Source organism: Heterodontus francisci, chromosome 15, assembly GCF_036365525.1.
Source record: "Heterodontus francisci isolate sHetFra1 chromosome 15, sHetFra1.hap1, whole genome shotgun sequence".
NCBI classification, from domain to species: Eukaryota; Metazoa; Chordata; class Chondrichthyes; order Heterodontiformes; family Heterodontidae; genus Heterodontus; species Heterodontus francisci.
In genome coordinates this window covers 41,642,657-41,664,520 of record NC_090385.1, presented here as the reverse complement: position 1 = coordinate 41,664,520, position 21,864 = coordinate 41,642,657, and the positions used below count along the sequence as shown (strand labels likewise).

The following is a 21,864-nucleotide window of genomic DNA, read 5'->3' as shown; positions in this document are numbered from 1 at the left end:
GTGATCATGGTTGCGGATACCAGTGCTCACAGGGGCTTTCAAGGTCCCACAGTGATCCAGCAATCTGTGCTCCAGCAGAATACTAGGATTGTTGAAGCACTGTTGTGGGGCAGTGGCAGTATCTCTGTGGTGCATGAACCTACGTTCGTCTCTCAAGATGACAGGATTTGTCCTTCCACCACAGTCCATCCACCAGTGCCTCTGCTGTTGCTTGTCAGCCAACCAGCCCAGACTGCTGCTGCCCATGCAGAGGTGGTGCAGTCTGAAACTGGGTCCTCAAGACCTAGAGTTGCTCAAGGGCATCGTGCAAAGTCATCTTCAGTCTCGCCCACTGAAAGTCAGCAACCTTCCACCAGCTATGCTGCAACCACTGGGGTGGCACTACATTGGAGCAGTTGGCCAGGGAAAGGAACCCAGAAGACAAGTGGGAATGCGCAAGGGCAATAATTTGATATTTGTATGGCATATTGGATCGTTTGTTAGATAAAGTTAGTTTGGGATGGTTGTTTTGTTGTGGCTTGTATTTCAGCAAAAGGAGGCTGTGACGGTCAGTAACAGAGGAATGGTAACGTGTGGGACTGTTGTACAATGGAAATTTGGGGTTGTTTTTTGTGGAGCTGTCGTTGGATGAGTCAATCATGGACAGTTTGGCCGGAAAGGGAATGGTTTGGTTGCATACTCCATTTCTCTTACTCCTGAGCTGCTTGCCATAGCCCTGGTGGTAAGGTGTGTGTCCTCATGATGGCCAGGTTGTGAAGGATACAGCAGAACACCATGAATTGGGACACATGCTTCAGCGAGTACTGAAGGGCTGCTCCAGAGTGGCCCAGGCAGCAGAACCATTGCTTCAGCACCCTAATAGTCTGCTCTATGATGTTTTGTGTGGCAGCATGGCTAAGTTTGGTTGGGTTGCATAGTGGAGTCATGAGTCAGGTGTTGAGTAGATAGGCCTTGTCACCCAGTTTGTGTTTGTGTGGTGGCTCAAATATTGAGAGAACAGCAAGCTGGTGCAGAATAAAAGTGTCATGACTGCTGCCAGGATAGCTGGCATTAAACAGCGTGATGTGCTGAGTGTGATCGCAGACCAACTGAAGATTCAACCATTGGTAACCTTTGTGGTTGTGGTACATCGCACCATTGAGATGTGGCTCCCACAAAGCTACAAGTGCAAGTGTGTGTAGTCAATTGCACCCTGTACCATAGGGAAGCCTGCTTAAAGCCACGTGCTCCCTAAACAACCAGAGAGAATACAGTGAACTCCCCTTTCCTGGCATAAAATGCATGTCACCTCCCTAATGCAACAGTGGATGGTGAAGTGGAAGATCTTGCAGAGGTAACCTGCTCCAGTCTGGAAAGATCCTAACATGAAGAAATTAATGGCCACAGTCACCTTCACAACCACTGGCAGTGCTGTCCTTACCCTGCTCTGAGACTGCAGGTCTGCTTGTAAGATGTGGCAGAGTTCTGTGAGCATCTCTTTTGTAAAGCACTGATGACACACACACTGCTCCTGGCTTAGGTTGAGGTAGGATAAATACTCCTGGAAGACTCCAGGTGGTTAAGGCCTCTTGCTGAGAGCACTTCTCCCCTCTTTCACCTCCTTCAGTGAGCAGCTTGTCCTCTTCTATGCTGCTCCTGCTCCACCTCCCTGTCATGCCGCAGCCCTAGGGGTATTGCAACTACAGCATCAACGTAGTCTGAGGGAACCCTTGAAGTCAAACCAATGCCTTCAACAGGTGCAGCACTGCTCCCTGTTGACCTCACCAACCTTCAGCAATTTTGGAAACCACCAAGCACTTCTACAAACTCAAACAGAGCCAGTAGAAATGAATCAACAACCAATATGAGAGTGATTGATGATCCCTTTAAATAGCACTGACGGGGGCGTCCTCCCTGCTGCTGAAAGCATGTTCAGCTATGCGTATTTAAGAAAGGGCGTTAGTTGGAATGGCGAGATCAAAAATGGCAGCACTGGCATCAAATTAACGTTACATGCTGCCTGACGCCACAATCTTCCTATTTTGCATGTTTCCAGCACAAGCTCCTAATGCCTGCACTAATGCCCTCACCGTAATGACATCCAGGGCAGGGTGCACCAGAATTGTGTGCGTGTGGTGCAGATGCTATTTTGGTACCAAAACAGCACCTGTAGTCTCAAAACTATGGGTGCTACGGAGCCCAATTTAGCAGCCACAGAGTTAACATTTTGCATCAATAACCTGTCATCAGAACTGAGGAAGACAGCTGTTGATGGTCAAATCTGCTATTCATACTTTTAGCAAAAATGCCACAGTAAAACATTAAATCTCCTCTTTGTACTTAAGCTGACTGTTTCATTAATGCTAAATTGACAGGAAAAATTTCACCCCACAGCTGTGTTTGTGTCATCTGGGCAGAAATCCATCCAACTCAATAATTATTAAGACGAGTTATTCCTTTTAAGAAATTAGTGCAACCATGTGAATTTTTATGTTTCTGTTTCTTCTTAGTTACATATATAGAAAATAATTTATGCAGTGGTTTTGCCATCAATGTAGTCTGCTCACCTTTGAAAGATGTAAAGTATTATTTCTCACACTTTGCATCTTTCAAAAGGCGAGGAGACTTCACTGATGGTGTAACCATTGCAGAAATTACTTTCTGTCCATGCAATGAAGAAGAAATAGAATCAGAAAAATTATACATAAAAATTTCAGGTGGTTATAGTAAAGCCATATGTCCAGTTAAACAGATGGGTGATGCTCCAATTATATCATACAGAAATGAAGAAAAAAGGAAGCATAAAGAGGACAGGAAAAGGCCAGCTGGTCCTTTAAGATTGTTCTGTTCCAGAAAGTGCACATCATTATCCATCCACTCACTTTGCCGCCCCCCCCTCCCCCCCGCCCCCCTACCCCAGTCACCAAACACACACACAGGCCAGAATTTAACAATGAGGCAGTGACCCCGCCCACTAACTGGAAAGCTGAGTGCGAGCCCGCCTCTGCTGAGCCTGGAAGCCACAGTGCTATTTTACTTGGTTCAGGCCCTTAATTGGCTGCAGACAGGGCTTCCACCATCTGAAGCATGAAGTCCTGCCTCCGACAGCTACCGGCCAATTAGAGGACCGACAGCTCTTCAGTCCCAGCAACGCCACCGGGAGCAGTGACCACTGCTGGGACTGCACCCAGCCAGAACAGGAACATTGACATCGGCCTCCGAAAAGATAAGTGCAGGTTGGGCCTCGCTGGAGACAATCAGCTGGGGCCTGGCGAGGGGGTGGGGGTTGTGGAGTGTAGAGCAGGGGGGCTTGTTTCAGTGGGGGTAGCCCATGCTGCTGGGGGGGGGCCCTCCATGGGGCACAGGCTGCCTGATCAGGAGGGTCCCCCTCCCAGCCCACAAGGAGGCCACCAGGTATTGCTAGGTGGCCTCCTCAGGTACCGAGGTGCCCATCTGCTGCGCAGGAAGAGGCCCTTAGTGGCCATTAATTGGCCACTTAAGGGCCTCAATTAGCCTAAGGGCGGGCATGCAGCCGGGGCAGGTAGGCAACAGGCAAGATGCCCCACCATTCCACCCGATTTTACACCCCCACCCCCCCCTGCCTCCTAGTCCACTCCCGGGTGAGTGTTAAATTCTGGCCACAGTTGCCCAGGAAAGGTGAAAAGCCAGAGTAGAACTGTAAACTAATTTAGAAAATCTTTGCGAAATTCCTCTCTGACCAGAAAGATGGTCAACTTAGCTTCAGGTTATCAGAATTACTGGTGTCACTAGCGCCAGGATGCTTATCTCTTACAAGAACTCATTATGCTCCCTTTTGAATACTTGCAGTAAATCTGCTCTTTCTGCATTTTTTTCTTCGTTTCATGGGATGTGGGCATCGCTTGCAACGCCAGCATTTGTTGTCGATCCCTTTTTGCCCTTGAGAAGGTGGTGGTGAGCCGCCTTCTTGAACCACTGCAATCCATGTAGTATAGGTACACCCACAGTGCTGTTAAGGAGGGAGTTCCAGGCTTTTGATCCAGTGACATTAAAGGAACAGCGATATATTTCCAGGTCAGGATGGTGTGTGACTTGGAGAGGAACTTACATGCATGTTCCCATGCATCTGCTGGCCTTGACTTTCTAGATGGAAGAAGTCATGGGTTTGGAAGGTGCTGTCGAAGGAGATGTGATGATTTGCTGCAGCGCATCTTCTATAAGGTACACACTGCTGCCACTGCGTTGGTTATGGAGGGAGTGAATGTCATGTTGGCTTATTTCAGAGATCAACAACTTCTGGAATCTAGTTCTAGCTTTTCACAACGTATACTTATGTTCCCTAATCCTCCCTTGCCAATAGCTCAATTAACCTATCCATGTGCACAGAACCTAATTGCTTATTTTAAAAGGCCTCATTGTAAGTTGATAAGACACCAGGACCAGATGAGATGCATTCAAGGATGCTGAGGAACGTGAAAGTGGAAATTGCAGAGACACTGGCCATAATTTTCCAGTCTCCCTTACACTCCGGGGTGGTGCCAGAGGAATGGACATCTGAAAATGTAAAGATAAGCCCAGCAACGATAGGCCAGTCAGTTTAACATCGGTGGTGGGGAAACTTCTGGAAACAATAATTTGGGGCAAAATTAATAGTCACTTGAACAAATGCAGGTTAAATAAGGAAAGCCAGCATGGATTTGTTAAGGGAAAATCATGTTTAACTAATTGGCTGAAGTTTTTTGGAGAGGTAACAGAAAGGGCTGATGAGGGTAATGCTGTTGATGTGGTGTACATGGACTTCCAAAAGGCATTTGATACAGTGCCATACAACAGACTTGTGAGCTAAGTCATAGCTCATGGAATAAAAGGGACAGTAGCAAAACAGACAGTAGTGGTTAATGAATGTTTTTCAGCCTGGAGGAAGATTTGTAGTGGAGTTTCCCAGGGGTCAGTATTGGGACCCTTGCTCTTCCCGGTATATATTTAATGACCTAGACCTTGGTGCATAGGAACAATTTTAAAATTTGCGGATGATACGAAATTCGGAAGCAATGTGAACTGGCAGGAGGATAGTGTAGAACTTCAAAAGGACATAGACAAGTTCTGAATGCGGAATAATGTTAAAAAGACAAAGTTTAGGGCAGTCTCTCTGAAGGCATGCAGCATTCACAACAAGGTAGATGATTTGAAGGCACAAATAGAGGTAAATGGGTATGATTTAATTGCGATTACATAGATGTAGTTACAGGCTAACCAAGGCTGGAAACTGAATATTCAAGGATATTCATCAGTTAGGAAGGACAGGCAAAAAGGAAAAGGAGGTAGCTTAGCGCTCTTAATAAGGGACGAAATCTGTACATTAGTGAGGGAGGATCTTAGATCGAAGGATCAAGATGAAGAATCAGTTTGGCTAGAGCTAAGAAACAGCAAGGGACAGTAAATATTGGTGGGAGTTGTTTATAGGCCACCTGACAGTAGTGGTAATGTTGGGCACAGTATAAATTAGGAAATTAGAGATGCATGTAACATGGGTAATACAGTAATAATGGGCCACTTCAATTTGCATATAGACTGAGTAAACCTAATCAGCACTAATGCTGTGGAGGATGAATTCTTGGAGTGTGTACGAGATGGGTTTCTGGAGAAGTACTTTGAAGACCAACTAGGGATTGGGCTATTTTAGATTTTGTATTATGTAATGAGAAAGGGCTAATTAATAACTTTGCTGTAAAGGAGCCTTTGGGAAATAGTGACCATAATATGATAGAATATTACATTAAGTTTGAAAGTGATACAGTTCATTCTGATACTAGGGTCTTAAATCTGAACAAAGAAAACTATGAAGGTATTAAGGGGCAAGTAGGCTATGGTGGATTGGGAAAATACACTAAAAGATTTGATGGTAGACAGGCAATGGAAGTATTACATGGTCTGCGACAAATATACATTCCTCTAAGACAAAAGAAAAACCCAACAGGAAAGATGAATCAACTCTGGCAACAAAAGAAGTTAAAGATTGTATTAGATCAAAGGAAGGTTGTCAGAAAAAGTGGTAAGCCCGAGGATTGGGGGCAATTTAGAATCCAGCAAAGGATGACCAGGAAACTGATAAAAAAGGGTAAATAAAATATTAATGCAAGTGAGCGAGAAACATAAAGGTGGACTTTAGGTATGTGAAAAGAAAAAGATTAGCAAGGACAAATATGGGTCCATTCCAGGCAGAGACAGGAGAATTTATAATTTATTTATTTTTTATTTAGAGATACAGCACTGAAACAGGCCCTTCGGCCCACCGAGTCTGTGCCGACCATCAACCACCCATTTTATACTAATCCTACAGTAATTCCATATTCCTACCACATCCCCACCTGTCCCTATATTTCCCTATCACCTACCTATACTCGGGGCAATTTATAATGGCCAATTTACCTATCAACCAGCAAGTCTTTGGCATGTGGGCGGAAACCGGAGCACCCGGAGGAAACCCACGCAGACACAGGGAGAACTTGCAAACTCCACACAGGCAGTACCCAGAATTGAACCCGGGTCTCTGGAGCTGTGAGGCTGCAGGGCTAACCACTGCGCCACTGTGCCGCCCACAATGGAGAATAGGGAAATGGCAGAGAAACTAAACAATTACTTTGTGCCTGTCTTCACAGAGGAAGATACAGAAAAATTTCCAGAAATACTAGGGAACCAAGGGACCTGTGAAAATGAGGAACTACAAGAAATTCATATTTACAAAGAGGTAATGCTTGAAAATTAATTGGATTGAAGGTTGATAAATCCCATGGACCAGATGAGCTACGTCCCAAAGTGTTGAAGGAGATGGCTTTAAAGATAGTGGATGCATTGATGGTTATCTTTCAAAATTCTATAGATTCTGGAAAGGTTTCTGCAGACTGGAAAGTAGCAAATGTAACCCCACTATTTAGGAAAGGAGGGAGAGAGAAAACAGGGAACTACAGACCTGCTAGTTTGACGTCAGGAGGAGGGAAAATGTTAGAATCTATTATAAAGGATGTAATAACAAGACACTATAGAAAATAATGATATGATTAAGCAGAGTCAACATGAATTTATGAAAGGGAAATTATGTTTGACAGACCTGTTGGAGTTTTTTTAAGGATGTTATTTGTAGCATAGATAAAGGAGAACCAGTGGATGTGGTGCATTTGGATACTCAGGAGGCTTTTGAAAAGGTCCCATACACAAGATTAGTAATTGAAATTAGAGCACATGCGATTGGGGGTAATATATTGGTATGGATTGAAAATTGCTTAACAGACAGAAAACAGGGAGTAGGAATGCTGGAGTCACAAATAGTCACAAAGGAGAGGGTTGTTGCAGATATAAAAACAAGAAATGCTGGAACCACTCAGCAGGTCTGGCAGCATCTGTGGAAAGAGAAGCAGCGTTAACGTTTCGGGTCAGTGACCCTTCATCGGAAGGGTCCGATGAAGGGTCACTGACCCAAAACGTTAACTCTGCTTCTCTTTCCACAGATGCTGCCAGACCTGCTGAGCGGTTCCAGCATTTCTTGTTTTTATTTCAGATTTCCAGCATCCGCAGAATTTTGCTTTTATTGTTGCAGACATAGTAGTTAAAGAGGAGGAGTGTGAATTATTAGATGCGATAAGCATAATGAGAGAGGAAGTGCTTGAGGGTCTGACATCCCTGAAAGTGGATAATCACCAGGACCGGATGGATTGCATCCCAGATTGTTAAAAGAAGCCAGGGAGGAAATAGCGGATGCGCTGAGGATCATCTTCAAATCCTCACTAGATACACGCGAGGTACAGATGATTGAGGTCTGCGAATGTTGTACCATTGTTTAAAAAGGGTGCGAGGGATAAGCCAGGTAATTATAGGCCAGTAATTCTGACCTAGGTGCTGGGTAAATTGTTAGAATCTATCCTGAGGGATAGGATAGACTGTCACTTAGAAAGTCACGGGTTAATCAGGGATAGTCAGCATGGATTTGTTAGGGGAAGATCATGTCTTACTAGCTTAATTGAATTTTTTGAGGAAGTGACAAGGAGGATTGATGAGGGTAGTGTAGTGGATGTGGTTTACATGGGTAAGGCATTTGACAAGGTCTCGCATGGCAGACTGGTCAGTAAAATGAAAGCCCATAGGATATAGAGGAATGTGGCAGGTTGGATCCAAAATTGGCTCAGTGACAGGATATAAAGGGTAGTCGTCGACAGATGTTTTTGCGAATGGAAAGTGGTTTCCAGTGGTGTTCCATGGGGCTCAGTGTTGGGTCCCTTGCTACTTGTGGTATATATCAATGATTTGGACTTAAATGTGGGAGGCATGATTGGGAAATTTGCTGATGACACAAAAATTGGCCATGTAGTTGATAGTGAGGAGGAAAGCCGTGGACTCCAAAATGAGAGCAATGGTTTGGTTGAGTGGGCAAAAAAGTGGTAAATGGAATTCAATCCAGAGAAGTGTGAGGTATTGCATTTGGGGAGGGCAAATAAAGTGAGGGACTACATAATAAACGGGAGGATATTGAGAGGGGTAGAAGAAGTGAGAGACCTTGGAGTGCATGTCCACAGGTCTCTGAAGGTGGCAGGACAGGTAGATAGAGTGGTGACGAAGGCATATGGATTGCTTTCCTTTATTGGCCAAGGTACAGAGTACAAAAGCAGGGATGTGATGCTGGAACCATATAAAACGCTGGTTAGGCCACAGCTGGAGTATTGTGTGTCGTTCTGGTCACCACATTACACAAAGGACATAATTGCTCTGGAGAGAATACAGAGAAGATTTACAAGAATGTTACCAGGGCTTGAAGGTTGCAGCTATGAGGAAAGATTGGATAAGCTAGGGTAGTTTTCCCTGGAACAGAGGAGGCTGAGGGGTGACTTGATTGAGGTATACAAACTTATGAGGGGCCTAGATAGAGTGGACAGGAAGGACCTGTTTCCCCTGGTGGGGAGGTCAGTTACCAGGGGGCACTGATTTAAGGTGATTGGTAGAAGGATTAGAGGGGATATGAGGGGAAACTTTTGCACCCAGAGGATGGTGGGTGTCTGGAATTCGCTACCAGGAATGGTGGTGGAGGCAGAGACCCTCAATTGTTTTAAAAGGTACCTGGACATGTACCTGAAGTAAAGGCCTGCTACCCGACCCGAACCTGATAAGACCCGATGACATGTTTCGGGTTCGGATCAGGTCGGGTCGTTCTTCCGGGTTCCGCTTTTGGGCTCGGGTCGGGTCGGACTAAGTATTACATTTTGCTCTGCTGGGAAGTTGAGCTTAGTAAGTGTCAAAAGTTGAAAAGCCTACCTGAACTGGGAGTCCAGGACGTTAAGGAGGGAAACTCTGAGTCTGCACAATGAGCGAGTCAGCGTCTCTATGACGTCACCGCGCTCATGCTGCAGCTTCCTGCAGATTCGGAATCGGAAGGTAGGTAAAGTGAACATTCCGGTGGTCGGGTCGGTCTGGGGTCGGGTTGGGTCAGGTCAGGTCGGGTCGGATCGGGCTTGGGTTGGGTCGGGCGTGGGAAAAAATGGAGGGACTCAGGCCGGGTCGGGCTGGGGTCCGATGTGGTTCTGTCGGGTTCGGGTTGGGTTTTGTTTTCCTGACCTGAGCAGGCCTTTAACCTGAACTGCTGTAGCCTGTGGGGCTATGACCCAGCTGCTGGAAGGTGGGATTAGTTTGGGCAGCTAGTTTATTCGGCTGGTGCGGACATGATGGGCTGAATGGCCTCCTTCTGTCCTGTACTTTTTCTGTGGTTCTATAGTTCTATGGAATAAACGGGTCATTCTCAGGATGGCAGGCTGTTACTAGTGGGGTACTGCAAAGATCAGTGCTGGGGCCACAGCTATTCACAATCTATATAAATGGCTTGAATGTGGGGATCAAATGTAATGGGCTGAATTTTACTGAGCTCTTGACGTCAGGGGTTGTGGTGGGGCGGGGCCGGAAAATGCCTCCAGGAAAGGGCCACTACGCATCCCGACACCGGAAGGCCTGGCCCGATATTGCTGGCGGTGGCGAGGCCTCATGGCGGCCCCTCACCACCGCTCAGAGACAGGGCGCCATTTAAATAGTTGAATCAATTAAAATCAATTAATTAATGAGACCTAAGTTCTCGCCATCTGCCTCGGTGTGATCTTCATGCCGCTGGTCGGCAATCCCATGGCTTCGGATTCCCATCCGGGCAACTCTGGCGGAACACTGGTGGGGAGGGAGGAGGTGATAAGTTTCTCAGTGCAGGGGGTGGGGGGAGCAGGGTCAAAGTAATATCATTGGTGGAGGGGATGGTGGGGAGTGTTTATAGTTTGAAGTTTAGGTACTGTGGGGGGTGGGTAAGGTCAGGTGGACAAGGTAAGTGTTTTTGGGGGAGAGGGCAAATAATTAATTTAATTGTTGTTGGGGGGTGTGGGAGAGGGGCAGAATAAATGTATTTAATTTTTTAATTAAATGTCTCTTTAAATATTTAAATAGAATGGTCGGGCTCAAAGCCGTTTACAAATGGTCTCAGTGCCTGTACACAGGCAGCTGACACCACTGCCGGGGACGGGCAGCCTGTCCCCTCCACATCATCGGGGGAGGGGGGCGGGGGCGCAGTCTGCCCCGGCTACTTAAACGAGCCACTGCACGGAAGATTGCGGCGGCACCACGACATGCGGCCTGGTTTTTGCCCGCTGCTGATTTCAGTGGCAGGGGTATAAATTTCAACCCAATATTTCCAAATTTGCTCATGACACAAAACTAGGTGGGAATGTAAGTTGTGAGGAGTATTTAATGAAGAGTGCAGAAAGGCATGCCAGGAGCAGCACCAGGCATACCTAAAAATGAGGTGTCGGCCTGGTGAAGCTACAACACAGGACTACTTGTCTGCCAAACAGCAGATGCAGCATGCGATAGTGTTAAGTGATCCCACAACCAATGGATCAGATCTAAGCTCTGAAGTTCAGCCATATCCAGTCGTGAATGGATAGTGGACATCACTGCAGGAGTTCCTCAGGATAGTGTCCTTGGCCCAACCATCTTCAGCTGCTTCATCAATGGCCTTCCCTCCATCATGAGGTCAGAAGTAGGGATGTTCACTGATGATTGCACAATGTTCTGCACCATTCGTGACTCCTCAGATACTGAAGCAACCCATGTCCAGATGCAGCAAGAACTGGATGTAGCAGATGCATGGGAACACCACCACCTGCAAGTTCCCCTCCAAGCCTCACACCATCCTGACATGGAACTACATCGGCGTTCCTTCACTGTCGCTGGGTCAAAATCCTGGAACGCCTTCATTACAGCACTGTGGGTGTACCTATACCCCAAGGGCTGCAGCAGTTCAAGAAGGCAGCTCATCACCACCTTCTCAAGGGCAATTAGGGATGGTCAATAAATGCTGGTCCTGCCAGCGACACCTACATCCTACGAACAAATGAAAACAAAAAATGCAAGGAGGCTTCAAGGGGACTTGGACAGGCTAAGTGAATGGCTATGAACATGCAGATGGAATATAATGTGAATAAGTGTGAAGTTATCCACTTTGATAGAAAAAACAGAAATGCGGTGTATTTCATAAATGGTGAGAGGTTAAGAAGTATGGATGTCCAAAGGGACCTGGGTGTCCTGGTTCATGAGCCACTAAAAGCTAGCATGAAGGTACAGCAAGCAATTAGAAAGGCAAATGGTATGTTGGCCTTCATCGCAAGAGGTTTTGAGTACAGGAGTAAAGAAGTCTCGCTACAATTTTATAGAGCCCTGTGAGACCGCACCTGGAGTATTATGTACAGTTTTGGTCTCCTTATCTAAGGAAGGATACTTGCCATAGAGGCAGTGTAATGGAGTTTCACCAGACTAATCCCTGGGATGGCAGGATTGTCTTATGAGGAGAGATTGAGGAAAGTGAGCCTATATTCTCCAGAGTTTAGAAGAATAAGAGGCGATCTCATTGAAACTTACAAAATTCTTACAGTGTGTGACAGGGTGGATGTAGATAGGATGTCTCCCCTGGCTGGTGAATCTAGAACCAGGGGACACAATCTCAGAACAAGGGGCAGCCCATTTAAGACTGAGATGAGGAAGAATTTCTTCACTAAGACGGTGGTGAATCTTTGGAATTCTCTACATCAAAGGGCTGTGGAAGCTCAATCATTGAGCATGTTCAAGACAGAAATTAATAGATATCTGGATACTAATGACATCAAGGGGCATGGGCATAGTGTGGGAAAGTGGCATTGAGATAGATGATCAGCCATGATCTACTTGAATGGTGGAACAGGCTTGACGGGCTGAATGGCCTACTCCTGTTCCTATGTTCATAAGTTGGAGGAATGGGTGGACAAGTGGCAGATGAAGTTCAATGCGGAGAAGTGTGAAGTGATTCATTCTGTTAGGAAGAACGTAGAAAGACAATATTATATTAGGGGTACAACTCTAAATTGTGGTCGAGGAGCAAAGGGACCTGGGTGTATATGTGCATAAGTCATTGAAGGTTGCAGGACAGGTTGAGAGAGCAGTTAATAAAGCATACAGTATCCTGGGCTTTATTAATAGGGGCATCGAGTACAAGAGCAAGGAAGTTATGTTAAACTGGTATAAAATACTGGTTCGGCTTCAACTGGAGTATTGTGTCCAGTTCTGGGTGCCGCACTTTAGGAAAGATGTGAAGGAATTATAGAGAATACAGAAACGATTCATGAGAATCGTTCCAGGGATGAGAAATTTCATTTACAAAGATAGGTTGGTGAAGTTGGGACTGTTTTCCTTGGAGAAGAGAAGGCTGAGAGAAGATTTGATAACAGTATTCAAAATCATGAGGGGTCTGGACAGAGTAGATAGGGAAAAGCTGTTCCCACTCATGAAAGGATCAAGAACAGGAGGGCACAGATTTAAGGCCAATGGCAAAAGAAACCATGGCGACATAAGGAAATGTTTTTTCACGCAGTAAGTGGTTAGGATCTGGAATGCACTGGTGGAGGCAGGTTCAATCGAGGCATTCAAAAGGGAATTAGACTGTTATCTGAAAAGAAACAATGTACATGGTTATGAGGAGAAGGCAGGGGAACGGCATTAGGTGAATTGCTCATTCGGAGAACTGGTGCAGACACATTGGGCCGAATGGCCTCCTTCTGCACTGCAACAATTCTGTGATTCTGTGATATTCAAAAATGAGCAAATAATTTCTCCTGTGTCCTGGCTGTCAAAGCTCAGAAAGTCGGGTAGTGAAGGTTTGAATAAAAGCAAAATACTGCGGATGCTGGAAATCTGAAATAAAAACAGAAAATGCTGGAAATACTCAGTCGGCCTGGCAGCATCTGTGGAAAGAGAAGCAGAGTTAATGTTTTGGATCTGTGACCTTTCATCCAGTTCTGAAGAAAGGTCACGGACCTGAAAAATTAAAACTGCTTCTCTCTCCACAGTGAAGGCTTGAATGCTGGAACCTTGTCTTTGTTCACTTACTAGTTCTTATTTACAGAGGCACACATTGCATTCCACGCACCTCCAACTAAAAACAACCCCCCTTTCAGCCTGCTCCTATATATACATGAGCACAGGGAGGTCCCCAATTAATACCCATTACCTGAATACAATTAACACCTAATTGATATACAATTAACACTGGCCAACAATGATTCCTTATCCAACACCACCAAAACAGATTTGTTGGTCTTTCATCTCATTGTTGTTTGTGGGATCCTACAGAATGCAAGTTCATTGCACCATTTGTCTCCATAACAGTGAAGTGCCAAAATTAATTTATTGGCTGTGAAATGCTTTGGGACATCCTGAGGATTTGAACACTGCTATATAAATGTGAGATCTTTTTGCTTCTGTGACAGGAATATGCCACCAATTTCTCTTTATAAGTTATTTGTTACTCCATTGAAACTTCAAAATGTCAAATGTGAAAAGTTAAATTTACAGGTAATACCAATACTTACTGTCTGTAGTAGAGCCTAGGTTGTCCATACTCTTAGCATTAGCTTTCTTAGCTCTGGCTAAAGCCCTCATTACAGGGGACAATCCATATGTAGGACCTGAATTAAAATTAGAAGAACATTTTCAAACACAATTGATCATATTATAAAATAGTGTACATCAGGCTTGTCCAACATATGGCCCGCAGGCCAGGATCTGGCCCGCCAAAGGTTTCCATCCAGCCCGTGGATGTAAATTGTACCCGGGGCCATTCCTCATCCTTGCCAGGAGTCTGTGACTGGAGATGGGATATTTTCTTTTGTCTTCTTCTTGCAGAGAGGCCTTTTTAAAAACATCAGACTGTCAGTTTCACAGTTGACAGCTGTGGGATTTTCTGACTTTTTTAAAAAGCCCACCGGAAAATCCCAAATCTGTCCGAAGTTGGGAAGCTGGTTCCTGTTTCAGCAGCTGTCAGCTGTGAAACTGACAGTGCGATGTTTTTAAACAAACTGACCAACCACAAAGCTGCTGTGCTGAATGCTCCTGCTCCCGGCAACTGTCAGAGAAATGGGGGGGGGGGGGGGACAGAGAGGGGTGGGGGGGGGGGAACAAAAAGAGAGAGAGAGTGACACAGAGAGAGAAAGGGATGGGGGACAGAGAGAGAGAGGGGGGACAGAGAGGGAGAGCAAGGGGGCAGACAGAGAGAGAAAGGGGCAGGGTGGGACACAAAGAGTGAGGATGACACAGAGAGGGGGAGAACAAAACAGAGAGGTGGAACACAGGGAGAGAGAGAGAGAGGCAGAGACAGAGAGAGATCAAGATCACTCCTGACTGATGGATATCTGTCCGGAATACTCTGCATCGCTACAAGAAGTGTGCGGGCAGACACTGACTTCTTGTGCAAGCAAATAAATGCCAGGTAATACATTAAATCAGTGTCCAACATAGTGATGAGAAAGTAAGCCAATAAAGTAATCTTATCATTTAAAGTTTCTTCACAAAAATGCACATTTGTTGTTTTTATTAATAGTAAGATAACGCGTTAATGCCTTTATCTTTCCGAAATTGTCTCACTGCCCCCTCCCCCCATGTAAGAAAAAAATTGCAATGTGCCCCCGCACCCATGCAAAAAGGTTGGACAACTCTGGTGTACATGGCAGCAAAGTAAATCCAAACAGCTGAAGCATCAACTTTCAATTTTTGAACCAGGGAAGTTCCAATAGCTGGAGAAAACATGAAGGGTTGGTGGAAACCTATAAGACAGGGGCTCAAATATCCTCTTAATAGGAGCATAAAGTGAGAATAGGCGACAAGATAAAACTAACTTGAATAATTTAATTTTTTTTATTGCTGACTGCATTTTCTTGCTGCAATCTGTTAGCAAAATATTTTTTGTTCTAAACATTTGAACATCCTAAGCCTGGTTTGCTTCCTAACCTGAACACAGATTCCATTAGAACCCAATAATTTTTTAGAAACAGACATTTGGTCCAGCAAGCTTGACTCTTTTTAATAGATGATCTCCATCTATTCCTCTTTTTACCATACACCCAATCCCTTCAGCCCTTCTGTTGTTTCTTGAATCCATTATTACTCCACGTTTCAATGGCCTTCCCCACTAACATTCCACAACTATTGGCCTCTGAATGTAAAAGTTCAACTTCCCTTTACACACCTAACTTTCCAATTTTTATAACTTACTTCTCCTGATATTTGAATCTTTTGCCATGTTGAACAATTTTCATTTAGCAACTGTCAATTCCCCTCAGAATCCTAAACTTCAGTTTAAGACACCTTAAAATCTCTTTTCCAACGGAAAATGCATTTCTTTATACCCAGACCCACCTTTGCTGCTCACCCTGAAGCTTCTCAATTTTCAGCTAACCAGTGAGTTTATATTTAATTTTCTTTACTTTGTCATGGTTTCCCCAAAGTTGAACAGGACAACATCGCAGGACCATTGTGCAACATGGAACCGCCATACACGAGTTAGAGCAGCATCTAATTAAAGGGTGCAAGTGGCGTCATACCATAAATACTTTGGGGGGAGCGCAAGAAAATTGGGGGCATGATTCTGTTGGCACTGACAGCAAAGTGGATAAACTATTAAGAGTTAGGTTTCAGTATTTTAAGTATTCAACCATCAAGGAAAAGAAAGTTATTAAATATGAAAAGTCAAACCTGACTCCATCCATTGAAAATTATTGTTACACTCCGAATCATTCATACAATGGACAACATTTGAAGACTGCTCCTCCTGGACTCTGGAATCATTATTTATTGCATTGCCCGATAGGCCATCCTCTTTGTCTTGTTTACCAGTAAAAGTTAAATGTTTGCCATCGACTATAGGGTGCACATTGACTGAACAATGGAGTTCATCTGCAGATGATGCTTCCACATCAGCATCTCCAGAATGTGCCTTCTTGCATAACAATGTTGATTCTTCACTTACACTTCTCGGCATTGTATGTTTATTGTATTTCAGGATGGTCTCTGGTTCAGGTAGGTCACCTTCAGAGGACTTGTCCACCACGGCTTCCACCCGGCTCTTCAAAGAAATGTTGATACAATCCATTTTTGCTGGGACCACTTCCTGTTCCAACGTAGGAATATCAGACTGGGAAGAAGTTACTGTGATCTCCTCATCTCTTTCCTTTGGAAAAAATTGGCAATCTCTGTCAAGGCTTATTGTGTAACTGTCTACAGGGGTCCTCATCTCTGATTTGTGACCACTGTCGAGTAGTATTGGCTTCTCATTGCAGACTTCATCATCAGCCTTTATCATTGTGAGCTCCTCTACTGGTGCTGGGTAATACATAGCTGATTCAGCTGCCATTTTCATTATCTTTTTGTACATTTCCTTTCTCTCATTTTCTTTTGGTGGAAGAATCTCCTTTTTTATAGTTTCCTCCACAACATAATCAGAAGCAGTCTGACTGCTTTCCATGATTGGCAAAGACTCATCCCAACTTGAGTTATTGGAGAGCATTAATGCTGAGGATCTGTCATGTTCAATGGATTCCGGTACAATGGATTCTTTTGCCTGATCATCGTTGCTATGAGTTCGCTGGACAATAGTTTTAGATGCTTCATCAACCATCGAAGGATTTGCATCTACATGTTTATCCCACTTGGTCATCCATGCATCATTCTTTCCCATTTTGACTGTTGGTTTGACTCTTGGAGCAGGAACAGGAGGTAACCTCCTGGTACTGGTTAACTGAACAACTTCTCCCTCTTCCTCAGAGGAATGAGGTACTGATCGGTTCCCTTGAAGTTCCAGTTTAGGGGAGCTATCTGTAGGAGCAATTTCCCTGGTCACCAAATCCGGCTTTGACTCAGCAATTGTGGAATGCTTTATTTCAGTTGGATGGCTTCTGTAATCTGGTGATCTAAGTCTTCTATTTGGAATTTTGGAAACATCACTTGGAAGCTCATTGTTTGCTTTACTGGAATCAACTCCTCTTTCCCAAAAATGCCTCAGGTTTTTAAAATGGCTGGGATCAGTGAGCGTTTTCTCTTCAAGGTGCTTATTACCTAAAGCACTTATGGTGAACACAGCACCTGATTTATGGCCTTTCTCTCTCTCATCATCAGAGGAGGATGACTGATATCTAGCTATTCTGGAAGTAGGTTGGAAGGCAGCCGTTGCTTGGTCAGTCATCTCAGCAGTCCTATTCTTACCTGCCAACAGTCTACTTGATGGCTCCATATCCTCAATAGGTGCTTTTGGAGTTTCTCCTGCTGTTTCTACAGCAATTTTCAGTCTTGGAATTCGAGATGTGGGTGACAAGTCCGATTTCTCAAGTGTCTCCTGAGCTTGTTGGTCTTCATTAGCAGTGGCTGCAGGTAGTCTTTGTCGACCTACAGTTTATGAAACAACATTCACTTAATAATAATTCCAGGCATTAGAGGTAAAGTTACACAAAGTGAACAGGGCATGTATTAAATCAATAAAACTTCCCATGATAAAAATGAAGCATTTATTGAGCTGCAAATTAATACTGGCGCTGTTAAGTCAGTTGTGATACACAAGTTAAAACCAGCTTACTCTCAGAAATTTTGTCCCTGCCTAAAATCAATACCAAATTTCAAGTGCTTACCCACTGTTTTTTTCAGGTTTGCACTTGCTGCTGTTCAATATTCAGTGTATTTACACCTAATCTGTACTAATGCTTTGTCTTTCAACACACCATTAACATATTGTTTGCCTTTGCTCCGTGACCTTTTGGTCAGCTATGTGGCCTGGTCCAATCTACACCTTCTCCTTTGTTATCTCTTGCCCCACCCCCACCTCACTTGCTTATAATCTGTGACTTTTCTTATATTTGTCAGTTCCGAAGAAGGGTCACTGACCCGAAACGTTAACTCTGCTTCTCTTTCCACAGATGCTGCCAGACCTGCTGAGTGATTCCAGCATTTCTTGTTTTTATTTCAGATTTCCAGCATCCGCAGTATTTTGCTTTTACCAAATTTCAAGGATCAGTTTTAGTTTTAGTTTTAGAGATACAGCACTGAAACAGGCCCTTCGGCCCACCGAGTCTGTGCCGACCATCAACCACCCATTTATACTAATCCTACACTAATCCCATATTCCTACCACATCCCCACCTGTCCCTAGATTTCCCTACCACCTACCTATACTAGGGGCAATTTTATAATGGCCAATTAACCTATCAACCAGCAAGTCTTTGGCATGTGGGAGGAAACCGGAGCACCCAGAGGAAACCCACGCAGACAGAGGGAGAACTTGCAAACTCCACACAGGCAGTACCCAGAATTGAACCCGGGTCGCTGAGGCTGTGAGGCTGCGGTGCTAACCACTGCGCTTACTTAGCTATCTCAGGACAGTGTACGTGAAGAATGAACCAAGCCACACAATTCAAACAAACAAGTGTGATCAGCTCAGATAAGTTCTGATGAAAGGTCACAGATCTGAAATGTTAACTCTGTTTTTCTCTCCACAGTTGCTGCCTGACATGCTGAATATTTCCAGTATTTTATGTTTTTAACTCGGATAAGTGTCTAGTTAGCAGCTCCCTTTAAACTTACTGCTTAACCTATTAACTGTCTTGGAGCGAACTGAAAGATTCATAGGATTACATAGGATATACGGTATGGAAACAGGTCATTCAGTCCATCCAGTCCATGCTGGCGTTTATTCTCCACTCAAGCCTCTTCTCATCTTTCCTCATCTGAATCTATCATCGTAACCCTCTATTTTCTTCTCCCTCATATGCTTGTCTAACTTTCCTTAAGTGCATCTAAACTATTCACTTTAACCCTCCCTGTGATAGCAAATTCCACATTCTCACCACTCTTTGGGTAAAGACATTTCTTCTGAATTCCCTAATGGATTTCTTGGTGACTATCTTATATTGATGGCCTCTAGATATACTCTTCCCCACAAATGGAAACATTCTCTCCGTATCCACTCTATCAAAACCTTTCATCATTTTAAAGACGTCTGTGAGGTTACTCCTCAGCTTTATTTTTTCAAGTGAAAAGAAACCCAGCCTGTCAATCCTTTCCTGATATGTATACCCATGCATTTCTGGTATCATCCTTGTAAATCTTCTCTGCACCCTCTCTAGTGCCTTTATACCTTTCCATAACATGGCGACCAGAATTGTACACAGTACTTCAAATGTGGTCTAACCAAGGTTCGATACAGGTTTAGCATCATCTCCCTACTTTTCAATTCTACTCCTTTAGAAATAAAGCCTAGTGTTTGGTTTGCTTTTATTATGGTCTTGCTAACCTGTGGTGCAACTTTTAGTGATTGGTATATTTGTACTCCAAGATCCCTTTGTTCCTCTACCCCACCTAGACTTGCACCTTCCTAAAATGTACTACCTCACATTTATCTGTGTTCAAATTCGTTTGCCAATTATTTGCCTATTCTGCAAGTTTATTAATGTCCTCCTGCAATGGTTGCAGCTCTCCTCAGTATTGACTATTTCCCCACCCCCCACCCCCCCGCCACCACCACCACCCACAAGTTGGTGTCATCCGCACATTTAGAAATTGTGTTTTTGAGTCCAAAGTCCAAATCATTGATGCAAATTGTGAACAGCAATTGTCCCAGCACTGATCCTTGTGGAACACCACCTCTCACCCTGCCACTCCGAATAATGATCCTTTACTTCCACTTTTTGCTTTCTATCTTAAAGCCAGCTAGCAATTCATCCTGCCCCTTGTCCCTGACTCCACATTCTCTGAACTTATTCATTCGTCTATTATGGGGCATCTTAACGAAGGCCATTAGAAAATCCAGATAAATTACATCTACGACATTACCGCTGTTTACTCTCTCTGTTACCTCCTCAAAAAATTCAATAAGGTTGGTCAAGCAAGCTTTTCCCTTTTGAAATTCACGCTGACTATTCACTATTATAATTTTTGTTTCTTGATGTTCTTCTATTCTCTCCTTTAGTAGGGATTCTATAATTTTCCTACCACCGATGTTAAGCTGACTGGTCTATAATTCCTTGGGCATGTTCTACCCCCTTCTTAAATTTAGGAATTATGTTAGCTATCCACCAGTCCTCTGGCATGACAACTTTTGCTAACAAATTATTAAATATGTGTAGTAATGCCTCTGCTATCTCTTCCCTTGGTTCTTTGAAAATACGTGGATGCAATCCATCCAGACCAGGAGTTTTAATCTCTTTGAGTTTGATGAGTTGATTCAATACATCCTTTTTTTATTTTAAATGCATTTATCTCATTACTCATCTCATCATTCAATGTCATGTCTACCTGCTCTATTTCCCTGGTAAGCACCGAAGCAAAATAATTATTTAATTTTTTTGCCATCTCTCTATTGTATTATCCCGTTTATCCCTAATGGTCCTATTCCGATCACAGCCTTCCATTTTTTATTGATGTGCCTGTAAAATTAGTTATTATTGTTTTATGTTCCTTGATAATTTAATTTCATAGTTCCTTTTTGCCTTCCTAATTTTTTTTGACTTCTCTTCTAATCTCTTCATATTGTTTCTTATCATGCACTCCTCTGACATTTACATACTTAATGTATCTCTCTTTCCTAAACCTCACTTATTCCCTTATCTCTTTATTCATCCATGATGTATCACGAGTGTTTGTTCTTTCCTTTTAGCAGAATATATTTTTCCTGCACTCTGTTGAACACCGTTTGAAATGTTTCCCATTGTTGTCCTACATCATTGTTTGCCAATATTGTTGCCCATTTTATTTTCCCAAGTTCTATTCTCAGCCCTCAAAATCTGTTTTTCTCCAATCTATTAACCTGGTTTTTGTTATACTTAAGTCCTTCTCTATCATCATCTTGAAGTGTATAATATTATGCCTAGATGTTCGCCTATGTTTAATTCTGTTATCTGATCTGGTTCATTCCCCATTAGTAGATCTAATATCGAATCTTCCCTTGTTGGGCTTTTTACATGTTGGATTAGAAAGGAGTCCTGTGCTAAATTGGGGGAAGGCCAACTATACCAAAATTCGGCAGGAGCTGGGGAATGTAGATTGGGAGCAGCTGTTTGAAGGTAAATCCACATGTGATATGTGGGAGGCTTTTAAAGAGAGGTTGATTAGCGTGCAGGAGAGACATGTTCCTGTGAAAATGAGGGATAGAAATGGCAAGATTAGGGAACCATGGATGACAGGTGAAATTGTGAGACTAGCTAAGAGGAAAAAGGAAGCATACATAAGGTCTAGGTGGCTGAAGAAAGACGAAGCTTTGGAAGAATATCGGGAATGTAGGACCAATCTGAAACGAGGAATTAAGAGGGCTAAAAGGGGTCATGAAATATCTTTAGCAAACAGGGTTAAGGAAAATCCCAAAGCCTTTTATTCATATATAAGGAGCAAGAGGGTAACTAGAGAAAGGATTGGCCCACTCAAGGACAAAGGAGGAAAGTTATGCGTGGAGTCAGAGAAAATGGGTGAGATTCTAAACGAGTACTTTGCATCGGTATTCACCGAGGAGAGGGACATGAAGGATGTTGAGGTTAGGAACAGATGTAT

At 43.8% G+C, this 21,864-nt stretch overlaps 1 protein-coding gene across 4 annotated transcripts in view; it reads right to left on the bottom strand.

The window, feature by feature from the left end:
* The window catches only part of LOC137377613 (synaptotagmin-like protein 2), a 143,092-nt gene that overhangs the window by 48,038 nt on the left and 73,190 nt on the right, over nt 1–21,864 (bottom strand). For 3 of the 4 annotated variants that reach the window (XM_068047438.1, XM_068047440.1, XM_068047439.1), the window contains 2 exons: nt 16,033–17,718; nt 13,875–13,970 (listed from right to left, as the gene is read on the bottom strand). In XM_068047438.1, the coding sequence (XP_067903539.1) occupies nt 13,875–13,970; nt 16,033–17,718 (1,782 nt within the window). The remainder of the gene's footprint in view (nt 1–13,874; nt 13,971–16,032; nt 17,719–21,864) is intronic. The other variant, XM_068047441.1, reaches the window with a different exon arrangement.